Source organism: Cololabis saira, chromosome 12 (genome assembly GCF_033807715.1).
Source record: "Cololabis saira isolate AMF1-May2022 chromosome 12, fColSai1.1, whole genome shotgun sequence".
NCBI classification, from domain to species: domain Eukaryota; kingdom Metazoa; phylum Chordata; class Actinopteri; order Beloniformes; family Belonidae; genus Cololabis; species Cololabis saira.
Window position 1 is genome coordinate 29,882,909 of NC_084598.1, and position 16,135 is coordinate 29,899,043.

The window sequence follows — 16,135 nt, forward strand, 5'->3', positions numbered from 1 at the left end:
ATGGCCTGAACAAATATACTGCCGGGAAAGTCACATTCTTACTATTTATATAATTATCAACCAATATTTTTCGAGCGACAGTGGTGACAGTGTGCTTCTGCCACATTAGGAACTGACTTCATCGTTGACCTTCACCCAGCTCATCGGTCCCCTGCACTTCCCATATCTGTGTCCCATTGACACTGGCATTCTTTCACGTTGGCGCATCGCAGTGCTGCAGATAGGCCTGCCAGACACCCCCCGCACTCTCCCAGTATCTCTCTAGCACACGGACACAGTTAATTGGTAACCACAGTTTATGGGGAGTCGGGAACTCAGAGTTCGACTGCGCTTTGCGACGACGCACAAGATAATATATCGGCTTTTGGTGAGTTGTGACCACGCGTTCGAGTGCTCGAGACGTATGCTTTAAGTGTTTCATGCAGGGTGAAATTTAAGTTTGTTTTGTAATGGCGTTATGTTTGTCTCACGGCTTTCTGATGGGGGTGACCATCTTACATCTAAACGCGGACCACCTGGGATAACACTAAATATTTGTTTCTGTGTCAGGGGTGCCTCGAGGGAGTGTGTGCGTCTGAGCTTCCTTCAAAGCACGCCGGTTACCAGTAGTTTTCCTCTGAAACCAAGTACTAACATTTACAATTGCCACATGCACCAAACATTGATCCTTTTTGTCCCCCGCTGCATCTAATCTAATTCATTGCACAATAATCAACACCTTTTTTCTTTTTTTTTTTTGAAGTAAGTTATTTCCCTCCTTTGACTCTTCAATCAATATCAATACAGGGGTCTAGTTATCTATTTTATGCTCCTTCAACAACTAAAAAAATCAATACTCATCTGTCATGGCTTCACCGCTGAATGTTATCACTTGTGCCGGAGATTAGCCCACCGTAGCATCTTATCCTGATGTTTTTTGTTAACCTGGGAGCTCTGTCTCTGCGCTTTTCAGCTGATACTTGTCCAGAGGAACCATAAAGAAAAGGCACATGTTAAAGGTTTGCAAAGCATGACTGCAGTGAATTGAGCAGATTTTTGATAATTCTGTTGGGGTTTTAATTTGTGATGTTCCAGTGTAGGTTTTCTTTCATTTTTTTCCTCGTGTGTATATTATAAACAGGTTTTTTCTCTCTTTTTACAGATTTTTCTTGATTCTTTCTTGATTATTGAGTCCCTCCTTATTTCTTACTTCAAAACTTTCATAGTTCATATATCCAGTTATGTGTTTTAATCTAAATCTAAACTTGGCTTCTTTTGCAATTTGTGATTAGATAAATAGTACCACAAATGGATAAACTAAAATGTTGCAGGAACGGTATCTATTATGTAGGGATGTTTCTTTTTTTTTCTTTCTTTGCTGACTGATTCATTCTTATTTCACCTATACTTCTACTTCCTCGTTTCCACTTACTGGGCAGTTAACCGGATTGGTTGCTCTGTCACATTGGTGTGGAGGGTCATCCATATCCCGGACTGTCACAGCACCCAACCAGGTCCATCCTTCATCCCGTTCTCATCTTTCAAGCCCTGACCACTCTCCTCCATCTGTCTGTCAGGCCAGGACTTAACCCCTCACCTCTGGAGGCCCGCCCATCTTGTTACCCCTAACCTTCTGTTGATTGTGTCACTGGGCAGCAGCGGTTCATGTGTGTGTGTTTTCATGTTTCGGTTTAGGAGGAACTGCTCACATAAAGTGTATGAAAGCCTTCAAAGTGACATCTAAGAAACTTGCTCTGGGTGAAATATAAGGACCTGTGATATTTAAAATGACAGAGAAGTAACTTTTTAGGGTGGTTTGAATGATAAACCTGCACCTGGTTGGTTATGGAGATGGAATTGAAGCGATACCGTAGTGTATTTTAAAGTCAGATGGTTTTAAATTGTAAATAATTTGAGTTTGAAAACTGTTCCACCACTGTGGACGTAATCATTCTCTTAATACTGCGATTATGTGGTCCGAGAATAGGAAGAATTTACCTCACTCAATTCTTTCTCATTCTCAGCAACAACACCATCAGATAAGTACAAGAAAAATTATTCAAACTTCTTTCATCTCCATCTTTTACTTTACCCCTCGGTCGGTCCACATGTCTCTCGGTGTGTGAGTGAAGCCCAGAGTGATGAGTCCGATTGGGATTGGTTCTCTGCTCAGCCCAGCTTGATTAATGGCTTTACGTAAAGTAGCATCCGCGTTTCCTTGTCCTCGAGTTCATAACATAACAAACACTGACACACAAGCGCGTGCACGTACGCGCCGACACCAACACACACTCTCTGACACCAGAGCAGTCGGGTAATTGATGACAGAGGCTAACATTTGCAAGCCAAATGGTTAAGAGAGAGATAGAGCAACCTCCACTTCTAACACTCCTCCACCTTTCCCTCCTTTTCTCTTTTTGTCTTTCTATCTGCTTCTCTGTTTCCCCCTTTGCTGTCTGTCCAATCTTTCATTAGCTCTCTGCCACATTGAAATGAGGGGCCGAGCTCAAAGTGACATCCTCGGGAGGTAGTATAAATATTTGATCAGCCCTAATGGAAATCATCACTGTGCGCTAATTGCAATGCACATTATCTAAAGCTCAGTATCAGCAGCGGACATCCCCTTTGATCCTCCCACCGTCTACTCTCCTCTTCCGTCAACTCATCTCGGCCTCTTTTTCTTTTGTTTGTGCAGTTTATTTTAGGTCATATGTCGTTATCTGACCCCCCCCCCCCCCCCCCAACAAATTTTGCCTTCCTGCCTTTCCTCGTCACAACCCTTTCTCGTCGTTATCTGTCTCTCAAAGCACCCTGACGTATCTGTCTGTCTCTTCTGTCCTCATTTTGTTGTGGGTTGTCTCCTGACACCCTGCTGTCCTGCGAGAGGTAGCCGGGGCTAAATAGCTGCGAGACACATAAATGGCTGCCCACGGGGGAGCGGCAGATAACACGTAGGACCGCAGCTCGTGATGTACAATCACCCAACAAGCAGGCCATTAAGTGATACATGAAATAAAAAGGCTAAAAAGAGAATGAAATGTAAGTGCACAAATGGACATTTTGGACTTTATGAAGTTGTTTATCAATCAATCAATCAAATTTTATTTATATAGCACCTTTCGTCCAGGTACATGAAATACAAGGTGCTTTGACATTTTGATTGAAAAATAAGCATAATAAACAAATAAAAACTGGGAGACCAAAAAGATAAAAACTGGGAGACCAATGCACCCTGACATACAATATAAAATATGTAAAATTTATAAAAAGATAAAGGTTCAAGGATTAAGGCTAAAAAAAATTAATCAGTCCACAACAATAAAAATAATAGAAATATTATAAGAGATAGATAAATAAGTAAAACAGATACCTTTAAACAATTTTAAGCGGAATAAAACTAAAACTATAAAATGTGATGCTACATAAAAGCCAGACCAAAGAGATGAGTTTTTAGTCTACGTTTAAAAATGTCCACATTTCCAGATCCTCTCAGATCCTCCGGCAGGCTGTTCCACAGTTTTGGAGCATATTAGTGGCTAAAAGCAGCATCACCAAATGTTTTAGTTCTACTCTGTGGAACAGCTAGAAAAGAAGAGCCAGAGGATCTGAGGGGCCTTCCTGGTTCATAGAATAAAAACATTTCTGAAATATACTCTGGCGCAAGCCCATGTAGCGCTTTATAAACTAATAAAAGAACTTTAAAATCAACACGAAAACTAACAGGTAGCCAGTGTAAGGTTTTTAAAATGGGCCTAAGCTTATGAAGCTTTTATGTTTTTTTATGAAGCTTTCAAGTCTTTTTTTCCCAGTTTTTTTTAGCAAACTGACACATCCATCTGACTCTTTTTTCATCCTTTCACCAACCAGCAACAGTTAGCCTGTAAAGCTGCATCTTTTTTTGGTTGCTGACATGAATTGTTCTCTTTTTACGGGACATTTCCTCTGGTTTCTGATCAAAGTTTAAAGGAATTGTTTTTGATGTGCACATGCTATACAGTAGTATGTCAGCCCCCCCCCCTCCCCACAACCCCTTTTAATCCTCCCTTAACCTCCATCCTGTTTGTATTTACTTGTTGTTATTTACGGTGCGTCTCCTGCAAAGATCTCACATTGTTTGGTGTCGCTTCCCTTTTCTTTCCCCTTTTCTCTCACCCTCCCTCGGACGTTTCCATTTAACCAAAGACAAAACAAGTTAATGAGATCGGAAGTGCGGGCCTATCAATGGGGAATCAGTATTCAGATCGAGACCCTGTCTGGACACAAACAGCAGGAAGCCAAACAAGACCCCAGCGCCGCTGAATGGGAGGACAGGAGAGGGAACGAGAGACTGAGGGAAACAGTGAAAGAGGGCTGGAGCTCGTAGTTGGTGGGGTGGAGGGGAGCAGCATATGCACCGCGGTGGTGCTTTTATTTTTTGTATTTATTTGTATTTTGTTTCTGATGAACTTTTTTGCCTTTAGGACAAAACGGTCATGATGAGATGTTGTCTCATATTATACTTTAGTTTTATTTGCTCTTTTATTTGCTATTTGGGTGCCCTTCAACCTCTCTTACTCTGCTCCTTTTAGTTTGCTGCTACAACCAGGCGTTGTGACAAGTGGGATGCCCTCGCCATGTTCCCACTCCTCTAACTTAAGAAGTAGTAAATGTCAGTGTCGCAGTACGAGGGCAACCTCCACTAATACTATACTACAGTATATAGTATATATATAGGACATACTATAAAGAATATTTGTATTCTTTGCAAAAATAAAGCATAAATCTGGGTGTCTGGAAGAAATACCAACTCAAAACTGCTGCCTCGTCACTTTATTTTGAATCATCTCGGTGTGAAAACGTCGGATTATGGTCCTTGGACATCACAGGCTCAAATGAGAGTAAAGTTCTTCAGTGTATCCAACTTTATCTAGACCCAGCATTAGAACATCATCGGCATGCAAGTGGAGAGCGCAAAGCACTGATGTCAGAAGACGAGCAGGTGCAGCGGATACCACCTCCTCCACCTTAAACAACCTCCTTAGAACAGACCTGTTCAAAAATAGGAAGACGTGCAGTTTACCAGCGATATTTCAACCAAAACATGCCAAAAATGTGTTAATAAAACCTCAGGAACTTTCTAACAATTTTGAAGGTAAATAACTTAAACTATTATAAATGACAGGGTAAACCTGCTGCTGAGGAGCAAACACTGACAATGGTGTTCTGCTTAAAAAGTTGATAAGAATGAAAAATATTTAATGTTAATTTCCACATATCAATATCACTATCCCGGTGTTGTATGCTCCAAAGTTAAGCAGAGTTTATTTGTGGCATTCTTTATGCGTGCGTGTGTTTCTGTGGATCTAGAGGAGTTTAACATCATGTTATTTTTACATATTTAGACCATTGCTCACTCTAGCACATAACACTAACAGATATGGAAGTGGTGGAGAGGCTGGGAAAGGAGAAAAGAGATGGGGAGGAGGAGGGGGACTCCCATTATCCTGTGCGGTGGGCCACCTGAGCTAAAGACAGCCATTTGTTCCCAAATCGACCTGTCGACCCCCACCTAATTACCAGCCAATTATTTCCAAATGGACCACGCTCGCCCCACACCCTGCACACTTAAAGAGGAGAGGAACGAAATTGCCTGTCTCTTTCTGTCTTTCTCCGTCCAACTCCGCCTTCCCTTTTCCCCATTTTTTTTTTTTTTTGTGTTTTTTTTTTCTTCTCTTGTGTCAGCATATCCAAGTCAGAAATATTTTGGAGCATATTGTTGCAGGCTGTGTGGTGAGATGCCCTACCACCTACCCACTCAACCGCACACATATCCAAACCCACACATGGAGAGTGGAGCACACTTGTGATATAGTCCCAGTTCAGTCTGGATATTTTTCTGTGTTGATTAAGTGGTCTAATTATGAGGCAAATTCACACTCAACCTCAGTGAGGGTGTGACTTTATGCATGTGGATATTAATGTGTCTATAAATACCCACACTTGTGCAGAAGAATTCGATTTTAAAGAGTAGGAAACACACAGAAATGCACCAGAAAGAATATAGTCATAAAGCTGCTAAGTAAGAGCATCATATCGCTGTATTGTCTCTTTGTGTCTCCCTCCCTGTTGCTCTCCGTCTCTCTGGCACCAGTCAGTCTCAGCAGGCTGATGTGTATCGATGGGTCCGGCATGCAGGAGCCACCCAAAGGAGAAGAAGGCTGTGCCCCTGTTCCCAGAATTCTTTGTGGTTGGCCTCCATTGTTCACAACCACTTGTATACAGTATTGTCAGACTGATTGTGAGCCTCCGCTCTCCCTCGCCCTGAGGACAGCTAGAGAGTGAGTAGCGCAGTGGAGGGAGACGGAGGTACAGAGGATGAGGAGGAGGAGGAGGAAGGGAGCATTGTGTCCCATGCTCGCCATTCTCATGCTTTCCCATCTGTTTCCCTCTCTTCCTTCCTGCTTCTGTGGGATAGTGAGCGGATTAGTAATAGCTGGGCCACAGTTCCTAATAGGGGAAGTCATGGTCGGGAAATACGATGGATCGGTTTGAGATATCATCGCCTTTAGTGGTGCAATAATTTTGAACTCTGACACCTAGCTGCTGGCAGGCTGACTTTGATCACTGCAGTGCAGAGTGAATGAGCCCATCTGTGTACACACAGTTGGGATACGTTATAATGCTCAAATTTGATATTTTTTGCTGTTTTGCTCATCTTCTTAATGCTCAAATGAACATTTTTGCACTTTCCATGCAGCTGTCCGAGCTGTCAGTTGGTGTATTGCTAACATTTGGGGAGATGATGGTGATAACATGAATGCAGTATGTAAATGTTACAATAGTGTTTCTTCAGTCATTTAGCTTTTTTGTTTACAATTATTATTTACTCTGTTGATTAACAAAAATCTAGGAAACGAAAAGGGCCAACTCCTGCACATTTCCTAAAAACAAGTCTTCCCTTTTTACGCATATATTCAGTGTAAAGAAAAAAAGAAAAAAAGATGTTTTTGAGGACCAGCAGTACAACTGGCTCACAATGGAGAGTAAAATACAAAGACTGAAGGATGTGATTTCCCATTCTGGAAGCGGTAAATGCAGGATTTTCTTTTTTTTGCAGTTTTCTTCAACATCCCACATTGATAATTATGAAAGGCTTTGTTCCAATTTTAGTAACTTCCTGTTGCACATTTCATCTGACCAGCACCCCATCAGAACTAGTTCCAACATTTAGCAAACACTTTTTTCACATATGAAAATTGATTGTCTGATACTCCGCTTTTTTCCTTGGCAATAAATCATATGTTGCGTTAAACTCTAGCCATACAATCCTAAAAGAAGACTAAAAGCATAATCAAGCTAAATTTACTGGCAGGCTTGTGGATTACAATGCATTATATTTGCTGGTGGTGGTGTCAATGTGCCCCTCCTTTTGTAGTCGAGTCTTTTCTCATAATATAAACCCTATTGAGCGCCAGTTTAATATCCCCACAGGGATCATTTAGCCTCAACTTATCTAATCTAATACACATATTCCTGAAAGTTCAGAGGTACATGGCTTAATGTGTCTGTGTGTGTTCCGCTCACCGCGGGCCGAGACAGAACTGCGTACCGGCCTCCTGGCTGAGTTTGAAGCTAAGTGGATTAGCATATCTCCCATGTCAGCTCCATTCACTGTGACAGCCTGATGACATGGGACTGTGTGACGGCTGTGACCCACCTAAGGTCCTCAGCTCAGGCTTCCCAGCAGGTGGTCCCACTCTGGGAGGGAAGCGGAGAGCAAGGGTGAGAGATGAGGGAGTTTTCAGCAGAGTTGAGTGGGATGGCAAATTCTCATTTTACGTGCCTCTCTTTTGTGTCTGAGTCTGTTTCTGAAGAACAGAATTCTGTCTTTCCTTCCATGATATAAATGATATAAAACACCGCTTTGTTCTTTTGCATCTTGCAAATACTTTCTAACCCCGTGCAATAAGCTCATGGAAAACTTTCAGGGATTATCCATTGCTTAAAGCAGATACCTACAGTAATTAGCCTGAAACACTTCCAGACACAGTTAGCAGAAATGATTTTTAGGCAAGAAAAATGGGCGAGCTGATATTAAAAACTAAGCATGAAAAGGAGGACAAATGGTGATATTTAGCTAACCTTGAGCTTGGGATGTTGGTGGCATTTATTACGTTTACGAAGAATGGTCGGAAAAAGAAAAGCACACGGCAAGTGGCGAATCCTTGGGCAAAAGTGTTTTGTTCTCTCTCTTTTTTGATGACAGAAGTTGAAGAACAATGGGCAGGTTGGCTCAAGATGAGATAGGCAGATGGTCCGGAGCAACCGAAGACCACACCAGGTGCCACTGCTGTCATCCAAGAACAGGAAGCCGAGAATACAATGGGCTCAGAAGGGTTTGACAATGGAAGATGAAAAAAAAAAAAAAGCCTGATGAGTGTCTGTTTCTACAGCAACATTCAGATGGCAGAGAAAACAACATGACATCATAGATCAATTTAACTTCGTATCAACAATGCATGGATCTGGTCATGAAGTAACTTTGTGGCTTGCTTCTTTTTTTTTCTGCTCTCAGTTCCAGGCATCATCTGCCTCTGTCTTCTCGTTATCTGATGGATCTTGCTCTCATACTCCTCTGGTTCACTACCTTTTCACGCACTCTCACTTCTCTCCCACTCCAAGGACTCAAGGTCTACCATTACCCCTCTGGTCATCTCATTCCTTCTCTCACCCTCCTCTGTGTTGTTCTCCTCCTCCTCCTCCTCCTCTTCTTCCTCCTCCCTTTCCACAGTCTTGTGTCGGCCAAGCCAGGCAATGCTAACACTTTTGTCAGGGTGATTAATAGCATGCTGGATTGTCGTTAATTCACTGGCTAATGACTAGTGGGAGCGGGCAAGAAGAGGAGAGGAGCGAGACCGAGGCTGAAGAGTAATAGACTGATGTATGGCTATATGCTGCTTCCACTTCCCCCACCGCTCACACTAGCTGAGACACATACACTCTTAACTCAACCCAGTACTAAATGAGGAATATCCCATCCAAACAAGTACCATACCTCCTAATTATGTTTCTGTACATTGCTTCTATTTGTGGATTGTAGATTATCAGGTGAATCCCTCTCTGCAGCTTCATTTTTAGTACATTTGGACACTCAGTTCATCACTGAACAAGGCCAAGTTCCAACAAAAAGAACACAGATGTGACTACAACTTTATAAACACTAAAAAAATACACACAAAAAAATGATTTTTTAACACAAAACGCATTGCTCTAGAAGGACCTCCCCCTTTGGACGCCTGCACACGAACGCACACACATGCAGGTCGGGCCGCTGGATTCCCCGGTTAACGAGAATATATGGGTTTGTTCTGCGCACTGTCTGCCTCGGCACTCCCCGAGCTGGCTGTCTGGCCTCCCGAATGGTTTGCTAAATGAAGCCGCACCAGAAGTGGGTGTAGGGACATGCACGTACACATGCAGACGTGCACACACCTTCATCACAGATGAGGAGAGGAAAATGAACAGCGGAGAATGGTGCTCTGTTCCTGCGAAGCATTTGTAGTGGCTTACCTTACGATGTCTTTCTGTCCATACACCCTGTCTTTGACTCCATGTTCTTAAAAAAAGAAAGCTGAAATGCTTTCTGATAGATATTTATTGATCTCCATCACATCTGCGGATTGGCAATTTAATAAAACTGATAGAACGATTGCTTTACATAGTGATTTGACTACGGAAATGGACATTCAAACTTAGCTGGACCACCTTGTTTGTGTAAATGTGCTCCGTGTGTTTTGAATGAGTGATGACGCTGCTCTTTTAGTTATCTCTACTCATCTGGAGCCATGGAAACAATATGAATTAATTTTGTTCAAAGGCTATGCCACAGAGTCTGCAGATGTAAAACTGAGCTCCCTTTGTGATGGTTTGTCTTCATTGTTATTATTGTGTCATGTAGTTCAATCATCTATATTTATTTAAGTATATATCTCTCTTTTTGGCTTTTCTGTCCTCTTACTGTCTATTTCCGTTCCCTTGTTTCACCTTTCCCCCAGTATCCCTCTGCTTTTATCCAGCTCATTTCTCTTCCTCCTCCCTCTTCTCGCCATCGCTCCCCATGGGTGATGTTTGCAACTCAATTTGGCAAATGTAACTCAATATTGATTATTATTAATATTTATCATGTTTGTGAACATGTTTTCCTCCAGTGCTATTAATCTGGCCTGTTAATAAATGTCTGCAGCAGTCTGGTGCCTGACCCCCTTGGGAGCATAGGGCACCTGCACACACACACACACACACACACACACACACACACACACACTTGCTCTCAGCTGCAGGAGGTTGCCTGCTGTCCTCTACTTGCCTGGAGGCTCGAACTCAGTATACAGACACATTTTATCGGAGGATGGAATGGCTCTGGGCTGCTCAGAACAAATGACACATCAATACATCAACTACGTTGTATTGGAGCCACACACAAACACAAAAATGCACACTCACGCCTTACCGAGCTCCAGTGACCACATTTAGTCCAGTTGTGTGTTTTATTTATGTTGAAATGCTCAAATTTTCTTTCTTTACAAAAAACAACTATTTATCTTGGTGTCGTCAAGAACAAAGGGAGATTTGAACAATAAAGATATGCTTGCCAAATGGATGTATTGGTCTAAGTAAACAGACCTCCCTATGGTGCGCACACAAGCACACTGCGGACCATACGCTGGAGAAAACACGCACAGTACCGCGCGTTTAAACCGCTAAATTCCTACAGTGTTTATGGGGAAAGGTTTCAGATGTTTTAAGTTCCCTTTTTAACATTATTGGGCCTAAAATAATAAAGAACACATCATTTTACCACACATTTTATCACTGACATAAGTAGTGTAAACTGTGACTCACAATAGCATCTTGCACTTCGACCATAACTACAGATAGAGCATGCCATGGTTATTTTGTAATTATGTGGACCAGCAGTGCATGTGCAGCCCTTCTTCTCCCTTTATATCTTTCTTTCTTTCCTTTTTTTCACTCACCGTGAGCTTTGTTGTAGTTTGAAATGTTGCTTGGAAATACTCCCTGGTGCTTTTACAAGAGGAAACATTGCGGTGTTCTCGCTCTGAGAGGCTTTTTGGTATCGTTGCTAACTGTGCCCCCATCGCTCACTCGCTACTTCCAACCACACACACAACTTCTCTCCTGAATGCCCTCCTTTGGTTGTCTCTTTACATGCTTCCATGTATACGTCATTTCCAAAATATTGTACCCTAGTGCCAGTGTGGAAAAAATATACTATTGTACAGTTTTTCACCTCTATCCAAATCTCTCTCTCTCTATACTATTAATTTGCCCTCATTGGATTTTTACAGTTGGATTCCTCCTGTTTTAAATCATAGGAGGTTTAGACTCATCAAAGGGCTGCCTACTAGAGGGGAACAGGTACCGGTATCACTCTTTGGCCCAGAAGTACAACTAAGTGGGACCATATTGAGACAATATAGCGGTATAAACAGTACATTAGGCCCGGCTCTGCCGGCTGCCCCACACACATGTATGTGCACATGTGTGCATGGAGCTCCCACATCAAAATGTTTGGTCATTTATTGCTCAACCAACTTCCCATTTTTCATATCTGTCATGGTCCACACATTCTCCTTCTGCCGTCAACGTTCTTTTTTTTCTTTTCTCTTTCACCAGACGATCTTTTTCTCCCCATATTTGGAGCCTGTGCGGAATTTTGCATAGTTTTGCCTTTTCCCTGGATACTGTCTTTTCATCAGTGGCTGGCTTTTTATTTGAACTGAACCAGATCAGTTTACGGCCAGTCAAAGATAGTGTCTCAGTGTATGTTGGAGAGGCCAGAGAGAGAAGTAAGGACGTGTGTGCTTTATGATGGCCATCACTGGCACATACATCATGTTTCCAGCTCTATTTCTGTGTTATTACAGTCACAACCATGACTCCACTATGCAACTTGCTGTCTAGCGTAGCGTCCACTTGGCTTCTAGTATCCAGACTATTGAATTTTATCATGTGGTCTGCAGTTTTTTTGTTTTTTTTTCTTCAATATTAACTCGACAGATTCCTAAAAATGAAAATATTCTTTTAACTACTAATTTAGAAAGAGTCATTCTTTGTTTTGTTTTGTTATCTGAGGCATTCATTGCTGCTTATTCTGCAAGACATTAGCTGAAATTTGATGCATCATTTGCAGGTCCCTTCCCCTGCTCGCATGCAGCCTGTGTCGTTCCTTTCTACGACAGACCGCATTAACAATACCACTCAGTCCACATGCCACAAAGCACATGTGTTTGTGTGTGTTCGGGCAGACGGCAGAAAATGACTCCAGATCTGTATCTTTCAGCATTTAAGTCAAGAGTGCTCTGATTAAACACAACCACAGAACAACCCGCCTGTTGTAAGGCCTCAGATTAAACCAGTGATTTTCAGTACTGTGTCCAGTTATTTTGCCATGGCAACACTGATTGCAATATTATCAGCATCTCATAGTCGTTTTGTTTCTGTTACACTGACTCTTGCAGGAAAATGGGGAACACAGGCTTCTGCTCTTTGAGCTGTGCAGTTGTTATTTGTTTACCCTCCGAGACGTTAGACCTTGTTGAATTTGCATTTTAATTTCTCTATCTTAATGTCATATCTCTAACATTTCTTATTTCCTGGTGGCATGGAGTAATTTTGAGATATCATCTTTACCTTTGACACCATCTGATCTCTTGCACATGTGTTTAGAGTACAGTAACAGCTCCTTCAGTTGCAAACAGATGTGTGCCTGTGTGATAGCCTGCATCTGCCTTCATACGTGCCCCTAAAATCTTTGTTATTGCAAACCGTGCAACAAAGCAAAGAGCAGCGTTTATGGTGCGCATTTACAATTTATCAAATAAATGGGATGCCTTCATGTGGCCTGGGCTCTGCCTCTCAGGCAGAGCAGAGTAGTTTTCCACTGGAATAACAGCCGCTGAACAAGCAGCCCATTGTAGCCATGGCCAGCGCTGGGACCCCCAAGGTGCGAATTAATGATTGACCCCTGATGTAATCAGGATAAATAGCTCCCCGTAAAAGAGAAAGAGATGGCGAGAGGAACCGAGCGAGAAAGAACAACATAAGGAGCCAGGGAGAGGAAGGCACTATCTGGCCAGGCTGTTTTTTAAGAAGCCCACTGGGAGGCGAACCTAACATCTCTTTCGGGGTCTTTCGAGACCCAGAAATAACACACGGCTGTTTAAAGGCAGCTCTGTCATCAGTTGTGAGACTCTTTGCGTTTTCCGTTTCGTCTTCTTCCTTGCTCCTTTTATTATTTTCCTGCTTTCAGTATTTTTTTTGTCTTTGTCGTTACTTGTCAAACACCCTGCCTACAAGAGGGGCCAAGAATTTTAAAGAAATTTTATCACTCAGTTATAATATTACTTTATGTTCTACCTTGTGTTACTGCTTAATGTCTTGTTCATTAAAATTAAGAACCCCTCCCCCCCCCCTGGTTGTTACAATATGTTATTTGATGTAGCAAACAGGGTTTTTTTCCTTCTCTTTTTTGTGCACAGAGACCCCTAAAAGCCAAATGGTACTTAATAGATTTTCCGAGGCTGTCTCTCTTCTTGTCAAAATTGCACTCAATGGGTCAAGTGCCAGTGAGAGTTAGGGAATGAAGAGAGGGAGAGTGAGTGAAAGAAGTGTTTAACAGCCACTTTTGGTTGTGCAGAAAGAGCAGCAGATAGGGCTGCGTTATAAAACTTTAATTGATCTGCGTGAAGAGTGGAAGCTACTGCTGGCTCACATGTTCCAGTGTTTAATTGCACGCCTGGTCTGAACGGCTATGAAACGGCGATCATTAAAAAAAATGTGTTCTTTTCCAGTCAAAATCATTGGATGACGCAAAAAATCAGTCATAAAATGCAGGCTTTTACTGCCTCGGCTTTATATGATAAGTTTCCCAAATCTATGCGGATAGGCTGCAGGTTTGCCAGGCGCTGAAATCCCCATGTCGTATGTTTTCACGGTTTCACATTTCACATGTCAGCTAACAACTTTCACAGTCCACATCTGGCAGAAACACAAATATTTAGCACAGAACACTGTACAGTGACTCTGCTCTTACATGGCCACTGATTGCTCTTTTTTGTCTCTCGGTTCTTGATTATCTCAATAAATCTTTCTACAAATTAAATCTGTTTGCCTCATATATGCGCACACAGTAACTCCGTTAAATAATGAATAAACTCTCACCAAAATAAGAGCAAAAATCCAGAAATAAAAACTTTAACGGCTCTTGAGTCCATGTGCCTTTTTCCTTCAATTTTTATTAAAAGTTAGGTCAGGATGTGCATTATTAAATAATAAATGTCCATTTACTAACAAGCACGTTTTAAAATGTCATCTTGCAGCTTCGGTTAAAAAACCTGGGCAGCAACAACAGGTTTTGGCAGCGGGAGAGATGATGACTAAGAAAGGCAGAGAGCTTGATTGGACCCACTCATGCTGTAATTTTGGTCCTTGTTGGCCCGCTGATGGTCATTGCCTCTGTTTAGATTTTATAACTCCAGTGGTGCTCTGACTAAAGACACCATGATCTGTGTAGAGAGGAGAAAAACAAGAACCTCACATAGACGTAATCAAGAAAAATTACCTTGACTAGGAATTTGAGGACAAACATTATGTTTTAGGTTTAAAAAAAAGCCTGGAATAATCTGCACAAACATTTGAAAAGTTACTCATGTTAATGCATTTCCCACTGTCCCACTGTCCACAGTAATTTCCTTAATAACACACCGAGAACTCATAAATAAAGCTTACACTTAGTGCTCATCATCATTTTCGCTCATATTGAAATAGTAGGGTCCCGGCGTGCAGGCCCAATCATGCTGTCAATTCTTCGCTGTGACAATAATAATAGGTGACGGGACTAACCAGGTCAGTGATAGATGGAACCATTATATGAAAGATGAGCCGTGGCAGGACATTGTGACCACGCTGAAACTGAAAGCTTTCCCCATTAAGGCCTTGGCCAACCTTTTATGCTCTGTTTCCGTGTGCGTCTGGGTTTTCTCTGCAAAAGGCAAGTAAGCATTTTGTTTGCTGAAGTCCACCAGTAAGTTCTCCTTTTTGAGGAGCCTTACATTTTTACATTGTGGTTTTCTTGCAACTTAGAGGTTTGGATGCTGAATTGTATTTGTTTAAGAAATCATTGCATGTGTCCTGCTGAGGTTGGATTTATGACCTACGATGGATTTGACTGGTTAAGATTAGTTGTTATTGTCCAGGTTTAAAATGATGGGGGTGAAATCCATCATCTTTATGGTGATTATATTTCCTGTGCTTGGTCGTCTAACAAACATCTCTCTTTCTTCATTTTTTTATAGATGACAGTGAGCCAGTGGACAGCATGTACGACACAGAGGCAGACCTCCCGGGTTTAGCGTCTGGTAGCAGAGGTGGTGCCGACAGCCCAGAAGATGACCTAGAGGACGGCATCATCAACATGTCTCCTTTGCCCTCACCGACTCCTTCCCATCCGAACAACAACCACCACCACCACCACCTGCTGCACCCCCATATCTACACCTCCCACCACCACCACCTCCACAACAACAGCAGCAGCAGCAATGACCAGGATTTCACCACACCGAAGGAGGGCTCGCCCTACGAGGCACCAGTCTACATTCCTGATGACATTCCGATTCCCGGTGAACTGGAACTGCGGGAGTCTTCTGTGCCCGGTGCTGGACTCGGCATATGGGCTAAAACCCGTATCTGTGCTGGTGAGAGGTTTGGTCTTCACAGCGCAAAGCATCACGAGGCTACAGGCAAAGACAGCTCCTTTGGATGGGAGGTAGGAGCCCAGGAGGATTATTTGTGCATCACTTTGTGTTTATTTCATGTTTAGACTCACTTTTACGGCGCATCTGCCTCGTCCATATACATCTGTGTAGTAAGGTGCAAAATGAAAAGAGTAACATAAGGCCCAAACAGTCCTTCAGTCACATTTTCAGCCATTAGTCTTGATGCTCACAAGCATACATCTCATTGTAAGCAACGATGCCCATCCCACGTGTGTGTGTGTGTGTGGGCATGTGTGAGTATTACACACACGGTGATGTCAAATGGAAAAATCTAGCTGATTAGCTGAGGTATCAGCTTTTCGGGGCGTCGGTCTGAAGCG

At 42.4% G+C, this 16,135-nt stretch overlaps 1 protein-coding gene across 10 annotated transcripts in view; it reads left to right on the plus strand.

Annotated features, from left to right (window-relative positions):
• The window catches only part of prdm16 (PR domain containing 16), a 173,104-nt gene that overhangs the window by 46,174 nt on the left and 110,795 nt on the right, over positions 1–16,135 (plus strand). For 8 of the 10 annotated variants that reach the window (XM_061736466.1, XM_061736467.1, XM_061736470.1 and 5 more), the window contains exon 2: positions 15,336–15,805. The exons of 1 other annotated variant lie outside the window; for it this stretch is intronic. In XM_061736466.1, coding sequence (XP_061592450.1) covers positions 15,336–15,805 — 470 coding nt within the window. Of the gene's footprint in view, positions 1–300; positions 368–15,335; positions 15,806–16,135 lie in introns of those variants that run through there. One more of the 10 variants, XM_061736474.1, reaches the window with a different exon arrangement.